The sequence below is a fragment of the Otolemur garnettii genome, unplaced genomic scaffold, assembly GCF_000181295.1.
Source record: "Otolemur garnettii isolate 467f Iridium unplaced genomic scaffold, OtoGar3 scaffold00005, whole genome shotgun sequence".
NCBI classification, from domain to species: Eukaryota; Metazoa; Chordata; class Mammalia; order Primates; family Galagidae; genus Otolemur; species Otolemur garnettii.
In genome coordinates, this window is record NW_003852400.1 from 32,987,153 (window position 1) to 33,001,526 (window position 14,374).

At 33.8% G+C, this 14,374-nt stretch overlaps 1 protein-coding gene across 1 annotated transcript in view; it reads right to left on the reverse strand.

Moving 5' to 3' along the window:
* Window positions 1–4,159: 4,159 nt before the first annotated feature.
* The window catches only part of MEOX2 (mesenchyme homeobox 2), a 78,342-nt gene continuing 68,127 nt past the window's right edge, over window positions 4,160–14,374 (reverse strand). The window contains exon 3 of the mRNA XM_023519092.1: window positions 4,160–5,558. Coding sequence (XP_023374860.1) covers window positions 5,334–5,558 — 225 coding nt within the window. The 3' untranslated portion in view covers window positions 4,160–5,333. The remainder of the gene's footprint in view (window positions 5,559–14,374) is intronic.

Sequence of the window (14,374 nt, forward strand, 5' to 3'; positions counted from 1 at the left end):
TAAATGTTTAAATTAAATAAATAAAAATTACCAGATTTAAATGTTTAAAAAGTCTGAAAAATTAGATTCTGCCCTATAAAAACTGATGTCAAAACAAATAATTTAACTAGATTTAATAGTTCACCTCAAAATAATAGTTGGGTTTAACCTTTCATCAGACTGGTAAAGTTGTGGGATCTTTGCTAATTTTCTCTCTTTAGTAGCAGTAGTATATTGAGAAAAAGGTAGAATGAACAGCTTTTTTATGTGTGTGTGTTTTTTTTTTAAGAAAAACAAAGCCAATAATGATAAAACTACCCATCCATAATGATGTCTTTTCTAATGATTGTTTTCAAAATAAATATTCACTGAACATAAAAAGACCTGATACTCACTTTCTTCGACAATCTATATTACACATATGCAAAACAGAGTGTAGACTTAAGTAATTCTAGTATAATGTTATTGTTAACCTCATAAGTACTTTTTAGAAGTAAAATAGATGTTTATCTCAGTGAATCGCTTCACAAAAATCAGAAATACAAAATATAGCCTAATCCCAATATTACTAATCACTCAAATCACTGTATCATCCCTTACATACAGTAGATATCACAACAGTTTATATTTTCAAATTCATTCTACTTTGAGAACTTTCTGAAAGCCATCTGCAACACAAGCAAATACTATCTTAAGGGGGATTACTGAGTTGAATACATTATGATGCAATCAAAAATTTTCTGGAATTTTTTAAACCACAGCTTGAAGCTTGATTTGAATTAAAGTAACCCATGAAGGGGGAAAAATAAAACATACAAGAAAAAAATATTTTTATTCTCTTAAATGTACTTTCAATGTATTTAACAATTTTAGATGTCAAGATAAGAATAATGTAAAAATTCATCACAATGAGAATTGCTTAGATAAAGAAAAAGCCTCATTTAAATCTTGAGCCACATATTCTTATAGATTCTCTGAGTTTAATTCAGCAATCTTGTTTTCTGGGGCCATTTTTGTTTCTTTGTCCTCTGCTCCTAGCGGCACTCTGTAAAAGGTGAACGCCGAAATGTTGAGGTGTTCGAGAGGACCGTTATTCAGTTATCCTGGCCAACTTGGCCAAGTGATATAAAAACACACTGCCCCCCTCAAAGAGCCACTTTTATAACAGTATATGCGTGCCAATCTGGCATATTCCAAGTGTTTGTAAGGCCTGGAATGTTTAGATTCTCAATCTAAATGGTAAATTTTCAAAAGCTTCACATTTATTTTTAGTTCTAGATCATTTTTTATTGAACGAATGCAAAAAGGGAGCTGACAAGAAGATACGATTTTTCCCCAAATGGTTCAAAGAATAACTATGCCATTTAAGTACTTGTATTTGATATTTTAAACATTACATTACCGTCTAAATACCACTTATCTCATATATTAACTGTATTAGTGTAACAACATTTTATTACAAAATAGGACAGGACATAAATAGGTTATTCTTAAAACTTACTGGCCTAAGTGTATTTAGAAACTAAAGTGAAAATATATTTTCTGTTAACCTTTCTGGTCATTAACTTATGATACTCTATTATCTTGTTAGAGATTATGTTTTAGCTCTACAGTTCCTCTAAACTACTGTTAAGAGGAAAAATAGCATTTCCCATCATAAATAGGCCAGTAATTAAAAAAATAGAAAACTAGCCCTTTTAAAAATTTGAAATACCTTTTTATAATTTACTTTGTTTTTCTATCTGCCATCTACTCTTATCTTACTAGACAAAGAAAAGCCATTATTGAATTTAACAAGTCATCACCACATTTATTTCACGTAATGACCTTCACCAGAGCATTTAAACTATGACTGGGATTATTTTGAATGAACTTAGTTCTTTTTTGAGAAACAAAATGGCAAACTCAGATCTCATGTGTAGTCTCTGAAGGAAAAAAATATATACATAGACTGAGAGAGGTCAGTAAATACAGGAAAGAGATCATAGGAGTCATGTTTATCACGAGTTTAAAAATATGTGGATCAGCATTTGGAAGAACTTTGTAATGTTTGTCTGTGTAAATCCTGCTGAAAAAGACAATTTGGTACTATTTTCAGAGAAAGGTGTTTTCATGCTATTATGCATTTCCACAGAGCTACGGGATCTGAGGTACAGTTACGTGAAAAAGGCGTTAAGTAATGTGATACCATGGCATGCCAGGATCCTAGCGTAGAATAAAAACAAGTAGAATTCTTTTAGTTGTTTGGCACCACAGAGTGAAGTAACCCAGACAATCCGTGAAACTATTTTAATTTAATTTTAATTATAAGAGGATATTAAGGCATCACCTAGCTAAATAACCTGTGCACCACTTTAAAGACAGGAGAATACTAGAATATTTCCCAAAGATAGAGAATTCTTCGAATTTACAGTACTCTAGCTTGCTAGTTTACTTGTCCATGTGTTGACAAGATGGTACTGGGCCTGGCATCTTACAAGGCAGGTAATTGGAAACTATCATGATGAATGAAACAATGTCCCCTTTTGATCAACTATATGACCTTTCCTACCACTTTCTGTTCTCTGGTGTCAAATCTCATTTTAAACTAGCTTACAATGCTCTACTAAGGACACGGCCCACCATCCAACTGTCTCATACTGATAAATGCTGCATCTATTCAGAGTCACTTTTTTCCTAAGTCATATATCATAATACATAATACATTCTTATATCTTTCTATTTGGCTTCAATTGTTAGGTCTCTTTTTAGCTACTCCTAAGGGATTCTTTTCTCTTATTTCTGAAAATAATTTTCCTGCATACATGAATTATCCTCCACTTTTGTCCCTACTGAACTCAGTTTGATGTATGTCGTCCCACTTCTCCAGTTTGTCAAGATGTTTTGAATTTAAATCCTGTTCTATGATGTCAGTCTACCCAAGTAGATGTCATCAGGAAAAATATACTTTCTAATCATGCACCTGATTCACAGAAAAGTCTGTTCTGTGCCTAGATGGCTTCAATCTGAATAGCCCATCCTCTAAGTTAACTCTGAAATCTGCTGGTAGTGAGATACAATTTATTACAGAAGACGAAATGTAATACAGATAATTATTTGCTTTATTTCTTGATTACACTCTACATAGCACCTGCTAGACTAAGTTAAATAAAGTGAGTTTATTGTTTGTCAGTCTAATAATACTAAAGCAATGGTTTTTTGAAATCTTTATTTTTTTCTCCTATTTCTATTTCTAATGAATTGAGGCAAAGGGGGAATGCTGGTATTATTTCCAAGCATTTCTGGTTAAAATATAGACCAAATGAAAAATGAAGTGACAAGTTTCTCAGTAGAACTCAGGGATCCAGTGCTTGTTTAGTCATGCAGGATGCACAACACATTGAGGTCCTAGAATCCTGGATTCTATCACTCATGCACATCAGAACTCAGAATTCCAGGGCTGGGCACGGTCCTCACACGGTCCTCACACTGTGAGAGGTGGAGGTGGGAGAGTTGCTTCTGCTCAGGAGTCTGAGAGTAGCCTTATCAAGAGTGAGATGCTGTCTCTACTGAAAACAGAAAAAATGAATCAGACATTGTGTGTGTGTGGGGGGGGGCGGTGCCTGTACAGCTCCTTGGGAGGCTGAGGCAAGAAGAATCATCACTTGAACCCAGGAGTTTAAGGTTGCTCTGAGCTAGCCTAATAACTATAGCAGCCTAGCCTGAGGGAAAAGTAAGACTCTGTCTAAAATTAAATTAAATTCCTAAGAATTATGATTATTTTGTTTAGCTTATATTCCTATTAGAGATCAGAAATGAATTTTAAAACCGCTATTGGATTAACTCACATGTCTTGTAGATAACTTTTAAAATGTATGACTATTTTATTTACTTCATTGTGATAAATAATATTACTTTTTCTCCTATGTTTATTTTTAATTTCATAAAGCTCACCAAGAAATGACTTGACATATTCTACAAATTAGAGAAATAGCTTATCATGTACCCATTCTTTGATGCTCTTTGATTATCTGAGGATTTTATTTTTGTGCATAATAAAAAAACAATGGATGCAAAGAATGTGTTATTTCCTTCATTATGATCATCCGGATTTACACAACAGCAGATAGATTGAAGACTTTGTTAAGTATTGGTATTAAGATCTATACAAATTAAGGAAAACACAGTAGGGAGACCAACATTATTTACAAAGGATCATTTATTAAACACTTTTTATTTACAAAATACAAAAATTGTTCTTTTGCATGAATACATCACATATGAAAAATAATGTGTTTTTATTGACTTTATTATAATTTGCAGACATTCAGAATTACGTTTTCTATCAACTTGAGGAATCGCTGTGTTTTGCACCTTGTCTGACACCATTGCCAATCAGGAAGAGACCTTTTCCTCGTTAATTATCATATTCATACAGCTAACAGTTATAGAAATAAAATCAGACAATGTCTGTTATACAAAGCTCTTTCTGCAAGGTAACTGATTTGCCTATGATCCTAATTTTTTTTTTCCCAAGCTATAAGATAAGAAGAATTGAGGAGCTAGGCAAGTTTTATAGTAATGTATTAGCAGCAGTTGATAGTAAATGCAACATAAGATTTGTTTTGTCTGTGGTACAAGAATATGTCCTATCAGACTCTACTGTATTTTTCTCTACTTGAACACGAGTAAGCACACGCTGATTTTCTCTGGATGACAAAATGCATAGAAAGGCAAGAAGCTGGTCCTGGTTGTCACTGTGAGTGCCTATTTTTATCAGCTAATATGAATGCATTGCTAACATTAGTGAAGGCAGGAAAATGACTTAAGGGTAATATATACAGAGTTAAAATACAAATTCAATCCACTTGAGTGATTTCAGGCACTGTGGTTGTTCAGGATAAAATGTTTCATGGTTTACTTTCGATAGCAGTTTGATTTTCAGTGCAAGCAAAAGCAAATACCTGCCCACTGTCCTATACATGACCTCGTACAGCTGGAATGTTCAAAGCAAGTTCATCTTCAGCATCTTCCCTGTGAAGGCATCTTGAATACAAATGTTTCACACTTTGCTCTTGGTAGCAATTTCAGTTTCAGTGCAAGCAAAAGCAAACACATACCTGCTTATTGCCATTCACGGGACCAAACACATCTGGAATATTCAAAGCCAGTTCCGCCTTCTCCTTCTTCACTGTGGAAGCATCTTTAATAAGTGGCACTTAGTGTAAATAAATCATGAAAACTAGACTTGAGATGCCTGAATTTAATAACATTAAAAATCACTGCCATCGTCATCTCTGGGTGTAAACGATGTTTGGGTAAGGCTTGCCATCACATTTCTTTCCTGAGAATGGAGCTGGTCCTCTCTGCGTATATCATAAGTGTGCATGCTCTGAGCTGTGCTCACTGTCGTGACTGTCTTCATTGGCTAGAGAGTCCCCTGTGGGCTGGAGGGCGGCGGCACCGATTCCTGAAAGCTCTGAGGGGAGCAGTGTGCCTTTCTTCACATTCACCAGTTCCTTTTCTCGAGCTGCAGCTCCCTGCTGTCCTCCCTTTACCCTCTTCCACTTCATCCGCCTGTTCTGGAACCAGACTTTCACCTTCAACAGCAAAAAGGAACAAACAGACAAAACAGAGATTAAAATGACATGGTTTTCCCTCCTCTTATAGGTCCCTGACAGAGTACACACAGACATTGTGAAGGGGTAGATACAAAACTGCCTGCGTGGTGGATTTAGCAGGTTACTACTGTTCGTGACAATAACTTTACAGCTTTCAGAAGTTGCAGACAAAGCACTAAGTTTATATTTTATAGCATATGATATGAAAAAATAGGTAGAAAAGAAAAACTCTATCATATAATGTTACTCAAAGATGTTTGGTTCTATAGCCAGGCATTGTGGCAGGTGGACACCTGTCGTCTCAGCTACTTGGGAGACGGAGGCAAGAGGATCACTTGAGCCCAAGAGTTTGAGGTTGCTGTGAGCTATGATGCTACAGCACTCTACCTCGGGAGACAAAGGGAGACTCTCTCTCTCTCTCAAAAAAAAAAAATTGGTTCTGTAAAGAATTTTTATAAGTTGGATCTAACAAAACATAGGTCTTGGTCAAAGTTGCACTGCCCCATGTTATTCTTTAACTTGACATCTAGCCGTCGTCAATTCTTGAACCAATTTAAAACATACTCAGGGAGGTACCATGAAGGCGTATCTGAAAGGGGGCTCTGTGCTATTATAAACCACTGTTGCTTTGACACATCTTTATTAGACCATTCCATCTCAGAGTGAGCCTATCTTCTTTTGAACTATTCTTTTTACTTTTTGCCTTTAGTTCTTTTATTTCACTTTGTGAATACGGGATCTAATAATATCCTAAAAGTGTAGTTGTGATCAAAAATTCTCAACAATTGTCAAATGATAATAGTGAGATTGTATATCATTCACAGTAGCTTTGTAGAGATGTTTTTCTTATAAAAGCTTAATTTAATTTGCCTAATTAAAAATGTGTATCATAAACCCAAAAATAACAAACATGCCATAAAAGTCCATCCATGATCAGAACCAGAATAATATTGACATCGTTACATCTTGGTTAAGAGGAAATCTAGACATTTCACAGTGTCTCTCATTATCACGTGTTCTTGTGAGCTAAGAGTTGCTTTTACATTGTATTTCTTTGTCTACTCCACCTGAAATTAGCACAAGCCTGGATTTTGTCTATAATCTCATGCTTTTCTGTAATAAACAAATCTTAAAAGCTTTGTCATAATAGGTGGCCCTAAATATATAAACTTTAATTTTGTTTGTTAGGCTTATCAAAATGGAATGTTCTCAAACGGTAGGCTTTCCGTCTTAGCCATGTTAATTGAAGATACTGTACTTACTCATTTTTATTATTGTATAATATTCCAATTCTATGAAGACACCTCCATTTTTCCATTCTACTGTTATGGACATTTGAGTTACTTTCTTTTTTCCCCTTATCTATGTAATGCTCCTCCTGTAGACACTCCTGAGTTTGTGTTCTAGTAAATAGGTGATAGAATGTCTCTGCCTGTAAGACCAGGAGTTGCATCAGAGGGTCATACAGTATGTGAAAGTTCATCTTTTTTTTCCAAGAAAAAAGCAAGTTTTGTTTTATTTAGGTTGATGAGTAGATTTGGTTCAGTGTTTTTGCATAGATCATAACAGCTTCATCAAAGAATATGTGAATTTCATCTTAATACTGTATTATAGAAGAATTGTTCCCAAAGTTATATCAGTTTAGCTCCCCTACCCAGGGCGGCGTGTAAGAATGCTAATTAATCCCCATGTTTTCCAACGTTTCAGATATCATTTTTTTCCAACAGAACTACTATAAATTCCTATAGTTCCTATAAAGGTTTCAAACTGTTCCTATTATTTATTTACTTACTTATTTTTTGCAGTTTTTGGCCAGGGCTGGGGCATATGGGACCGGTGCCCCACCTCCAGCATATAGGGCCGGTGGGTGCCCCACTCCCTTGAACCACAGGCACTGCCCCAAACTGTTCCTGTTTTTGCATTTCCTAATGGCTAATGAAATAAAGCATCTTTAAACTGCTAAAGCCCGTTTGTATTGATATTTCTTTTTTTGTGTGAAATGCCTCTATATGTTTGGATTGCAGTAAATTTTTAGGTTAAACTTCTTTATAGACTTTTAAAATATGGCCTGAATGCTAACTTAATACTTTGCAGTATATGACTATCTTCTCTAAATTTATACCGCTTCTTTTTCCTATTCTTAGGTATCTCTCAGTGATCAGAAACTTTTAATGCGAATATATTCAAATTTATCTATTGTATTCTTCGTGGTTAGTACTTTTGTGTCTTCTTAAGGAACAGCACCTGTAGCTCAGTGAGTAGGACACCAGCCATATACACCGAGGCTGGTACGTTCGAGTCCAGCCTGGGCCTGCTAACTGCAACCAAAAAATAGCTGAGCATTGTGGCAGGCACCTGTAGTCCCAGCTACTCAGGAGACTGAGGCAAGAGAATCGCTTAAGCCCAACAGTTGGAAGTTACTGTGAGCTGTGATACTACAGCTCTCTACTGAGGGTGACATAACAAGACTCTGTCTCAAAAAAAAAAAGAAAGAAAGAAAGAAATCTGTTGTTTTTTTCTTTCATGAAATAAGTACAATTTTGCCAGGGAAAAAAGGAAAAAAAAAGAAAGAAAGAAAAGAAAGAAATCTCTTTTCTACTTAAACCACTAAGACTTTCTCCTGTGTATTCTTCTAAGAGTTTAAAAGTTCACCATTCAAATTGAAGTGATTAATCCCTGAATATTGATTTTAGTACATGTATAGTGTGAAGAATAGGTGTAAATTTCCTTTATTTCATATAAATAACAAGTTTTCCAAGATCCATTTATTAAACAGTCCACTCTTTTTCCAGTGATCATTGTCTCCCCTCTTTGACGAATCAGGACTCCATATATGCAGAGATTTATTGTTACACTCTATTCTGTTCTTTCATCAGTTTTCTACACCTGTGCCCGAATTACATTATCTTAATTACATACGTTTGTAATAAGCCTTTTATCTGCTAAGGATAGTTCTGCTTATTCTTCTACACCAAGAATATTTTGAATAGTTTCTATTTTCATTTTAGAAACAATCTCAGTTTCTGTAAATATCCAGTGCCAAGGAGAAAGTAAAGAGAAATGCATTAAATTTCTGAGGACATTTGGTATCTGTGATGGTCACATCATAATGCTTCATCAAAATTCATAGAGTTCCTCAGACAGTTGCACAATGAATGATTATTTCTCAATTCTGGGTTTTCACTGGCCTCGCTTTTGGGTTATCATTAAACCTGTGTATCATATATTACCTATACATATCTGTGTATTAAGTCACTTGACAATAAAAAAAAAAAAAGAAAATCAGGTAAAAATGATTAAAAACTAAACTCAGCGGTTGTTCACGTATCATTACTATTTGCTAACCAAAAGGATCAGTAGTTGTCTTTTATTATACACCTACTTGAGGATAGGCAGCTATAACTACACCGTAGGAACGTATTATTTCTAATACTCCCAATTTTCTCAGATATTGGTAACTATTTTATATTTATAAAATGTATTATTTATAAAATAATTCCTATTTTATATTTGAGGAAGTTGGACAAATGTTAAGTGACTTATCTAAGATTATATAGTTGGAAAATGTGCTGAGATATAAACTGGGGCATGTGTGTGTGCGGGGGGGGGAGTGTTTGGTTCCAAATTCTGTGTCTAGTTTTTTTCTTTTTTGGCTCTTGTTATATTTTAAACTCCTTTATTAAAAGCATTCAGGATAAAAAAGTAAAGCAAATAAAGCATGTGAATTGCATCCATATGATTACTATCATTCATGTAATTCTCCTACTTGATATAATTAGGTTTGTAAATATGACACTATTTTCCTATACTATAATTTAGGTAATTATACCACTCAGTTTAATTACCTTTCCAAGCTTGACATTGCGTGTTGCATTAGATCTATTCCACATGAGGTGGGTTCTACTCTTGGCTTCACTTCTGAGTCTTTGCACGAATTTGAGAAAATTATACTTCTCTCTGCCTCAATTTTCATATTTGTACTATTGAAATAATGAGCCTTTCGACATTCCCTATAGGGATATTTTCTCCATAGACAATTCCAGATGGAGGAAACACATAAGTCATCATCATCATCATCATTGTCACCCAGAACTGAAACATTTAATCCAAATAATTTTGGTGGAAAAACAAGGCACATAGATTTCTCAAAATCCATGCTTATTTCCTTTTCTAGGAGAAGGAATACAGTAAGTAATTCTACAATACCTAAAAAAGCTGTTATGGGCAATTGTAAATGAGAAAAATAAGAATATGGTATTGATTTGAGAAATACTTTAGCCTATTTGTGTTATTTTCTACATTTAGATGTGAAATTTCACTATTTGTTTTTTCAACAGACTGATAAAAAGATTTATTATGGTTGTCAACAGTAGCTATATACATATATGAATATAAAAGATATATTCATATATACACATACATAGACACATGTGCATATACGTATGAGTGAAAACTTTTGGGGATAAATAGTAATGATAATGCCTTATATATAATTTTCTTTAAATATTAGATTACATTTGTTAGTAAGGAAACAAAAAACAGAAGCAAATACATAATGGACATATAAGAAGGAGAAGTCAAAATCTAGAACTCCAAAAGTCAATGAGTCCAGATATTTTCAACTATTCTATAAAATACTTGTGTGAACTGAAATACATAGAGGAAGGGTTTGGAGAAAAATACATCTTTAGTATCATGATATTAGCAAAACCCCCCTCAAATCTACAATGGTAACTCCAAAATATAAATCCATATCATCATTTAATAACACTGTAGTCAATTTGTAAACAATTAAATATTTAGTTTAATTTAATATCTCGTCATCAACCCACTTTCACTGACTAAAAAAAAAGTCATTTTTGGTTTTGTTTTTAAGGTAGTTAAGTTTTAATCATACAAATTCCTGACACTTTATTTTTTAAAATAAGTATTATAATTATTATTTTCATTAAGGGCTAGCAAGGGCCCAGGGCAGTGGCTCACACCTGTAATCCTAGTACTTTTTTGGGAGGCTTCAGTGGGTGGATTGCTTAAATTCAGGAGTATGAGACCCACCTGAGTAAGAGCAAGACTCCAGCTCTACTAACTCTAGAAAAACTAGCTGGACATAGTGGCACACACCTGTAGTCCCAGTTACTTAGGAGGCGGAGGCAAGAGGATTACCCAAGCTGAAGAGTTTGAGGTTGCTGTGAGCTAGGATGCTACTCTACGCAGGACAACAGAGTGAGACTGTCTCAAAAAAATAAAATAAAATAAAATAAATAACAATAACAAGCATGTTTCATATAACAAGATGCATTCACAAACTTTGGAGAGTAAAAATTATCTCACATTTCCTTGGTGACTTGGTATCTTAATTTATTCATTCAAACATTTAGAAATATTTCTGTGTGCCAGCAACCCACTTGGTATCATGTTAGTTCCAAGAGGGGAGGTGTTGGAGTGAGGAATGCAGATAAATAAAACATAGTCCCCTGCTCCCTTAAGGTATTAACAATCAAGAAAAAGCAGAAATGTAAATTAAAGAGAATTGTAAATATACAGAGATACCTGCTGTGTCTGAGGCTTTGGGCATATGCTGAGATGTGTAAAGTTAACTTCATGTTTTACAGAATATCCTTACACTGTTCGCTGTTCTCGTTGCTATCTTTGATCGTCCTCTATTTAGAGACTCTCTCAGTGATCCATTAAACGGCATAGAACTCTCTGTCCTTACTCTCGGTGCCCCACACTGCTATGCCGCCACACAGTTACCAGAGCAAATGATTTCTTTCCTCTGGGATTCTCATGCTCTCACTAATGCTTCTATCTTGTGTGCATTCTGAAGTTTTTCATCCTAGACACCTTGAGTAGAACTTGAGATTCTAGGAAATTAGATCATTAAATATTTTGCCTATAATCAAAACTAAAATACTCTATCTTCGGGCATGAATTATACATTTTTTGAACTTTTATTATTTCACATGAGCTGACATTCAACTGTTTTCTGATTTACTTTTCTGTAAAGTGCTGGATAATAAAGGGTTTTTTAAATATTCTTTTTTCAGGCTTGCTTTGAAGACAAGACTCCACATAATGCATATAAAGTGTGTTTCATTATATCGTATAATTAAAAACTGAGATAGAATTATATCCTTCATCACAAGAATTTGAATAATGAAAAAATGCTATTACCCATAGCATCAAAGCAATAGGAACTAAGCTTTATATACTCTTAATATCTTTGCATGCAGATAATACTTTTTAATAAAATCATCATAATAAAAAATAAAATAGACAATAGTCTGCTCTAGTATTATTTAATGTTTAAGATGTTCAATTATAAGTGTTACTCTTTAGAACATCTATTTAAAAAGTCTTAAAAAATGAAGTCGCACTTTATCTCTCTTGGCCAACAGAGCAAATGCCTGGCTGATCAAACAACTTTTACATAAATGGAGAAATATTTATTTCCACCTTGACTCTACCATTGCAGAAAGTAGCTAAGAGAATTTTGCTGTGGTTAATTTTGGATTAAATACATTTGTACTTTGAAATTTGAATTACATTTGGAAGATGTGCATCCTATTTTTGTCTTAATAAAATATTATAAAGAAGAATCATTGTTACTTTTTGATAACTATTCATTTTAACTATTTATTGAATTTATTTATTTTTTTTAACATTATTGAGGTATAATTTATAAACAATGACATATCCCCCCTTTGAAATGTACCATGAGATGAATTCCAACAACTCTATACCCTCACGTAGTGTCATCACCACAGTTAGGACACGGAGCATTTCCATCACGCTGAAAAGTCCCTTTGTGCCCTTTGTAGTCAGTCCTCAGCCCCATCACCAATCTGCTTTCTGTTGGTGGCTGGGTGAGGTGGGGCTACAAAGGCTTGGGCTTCTGGAGTACAGCCTTTCACGTATAAGTTTGCAATATTTGTCATCTTAGGTTTTACAATGTGTCACAGAGAATACAAATTAAAATATGAATTTGTGTTTTCATATAATTTCCTCAAGTGGCCAGAAGCAAATAGGTTGATAGAAATTTGAGACTATATAATGTCATAGCCCGTATTTATGTAATGCCATAAATAGCTGTCTTTTGAAGAAACAAACAACCATAACACCAAACATCTGGATGAAAACTGGAAATTTCAGTGACATAGCCAGATGTTTCTACACATCTGGAATTTGTAGATTTAATGTGTCAACTGTTTCCATTTTTATCTGGGCACTTGAAATATTGTAGACACTGTCTAACAAATATTTATTCACATCTTTAAGATGTGAAAACATGTAAAGAACAATGTACAAATACAATTTTCATATTTAATCATATCCCCCATGATGAAATTTAGTGCTGGAAGTTGATCTAGAAAATCCAGTGTAAATAGGCCCTATAAAGATTCACCCAAATAATTCAGTGGGAAACTCAGTAGTTGAATTGAAGAATTATAACAAAGAATGCTTTCAGCTAAGGACAAAAAATGAGGAAGCCAAAGATTCTGTTCTCTTTCTGCCTGAATAGATAGATTTCTTATCTGATTAATAGGAGGAATTCTTCAACTATTTCCAAAAACTTATTGCAACTGTTAATTTATTCTGCCATTTCTACAGAACCTCATTGGTTGGGAGGTGTCTGTGTGTGTGTGGTGAAGAGTGGGGATGTATTTCACGACCAAGGACTGAATCCCTGTTTACAGGTCTGACTTTTACCTTTAACCTGTAGTTTAGCATGTTTATGACTAGGAATCATTTTCCTACCTCTATAATTTTTAATTATGAAGCTTGCTTTATTTTCTAAGACTTATGATTCAGGCTGATTAATTTAATCCTGAAATTACTATTTCATGTGATTTTAAACAAACTGAATACATATTAACTATTGTCAGCCCTCAACAAATAACATATTGAATATGAACTAACTCTTTTTTGGGGGGGAAACAAATGAAATTCTCTATAACAAATTTTAATCTTAGGGACACTATTACCAGCCAATCTTATGAATTTAATTTTTTTTATTTCCAACATTGAACACAAAGTTAGTTACCTGTCACATAATGAATATGATTGTTAGAGAATTGACCCTTCTAAGTTGGTCTTTTAAAAATGTCAGTAGTAGTATATGCTAATAATTATCCATCTTTCAGTTATAGCTGATGAAATTCCACTCAAAGGGCCCATTTCATTAATTTAATTTACAGTAAAAATTCACTGTTCCTATTTCTGTTTGTTATATAAGATAAAAAATAGGTAGACATTTTTTTACTGAAAGAGTATTTACCTAAGTACATCATGAAGAAATTGTATATACAAATAGAGTAAAATTATCAAAGCTAAATAAGGTCCTTTTCTCCTTTATTGAGTTATGAAATTCCTGAATAGCAATACTTACAAATATGAAATTTGTACATTCTGAGCCACTACTGGGTATCTATCGCTTTGAAACTATAGAGGCCAACTATAATGCTGGCCTGCATTCTCAACATTTCCCCTAATTCCTGGTCTGCTGTTTAATAATGATTAGCAACATGTTACCATCACTATGTACTATTTTGGCTAACGTCTTCTACTCTAACCCCCTAATCACTGTTTAAATAAAATCTATCATATGTAAACCTTGAGTTGATACGTAGGAATTCATCATTTTGACAGGTAAAGAATAGCAAAATATGGGAAATTTATTGATTCAATCTATATTAACATTCCAATTTGCCAATTTCTTTTGATCATTTTTTAGTATGAAAACATTTTGATTGTTTCTGTTTATTAAGTTCTTTTTTTTTTTTTTTTTTTTTTTT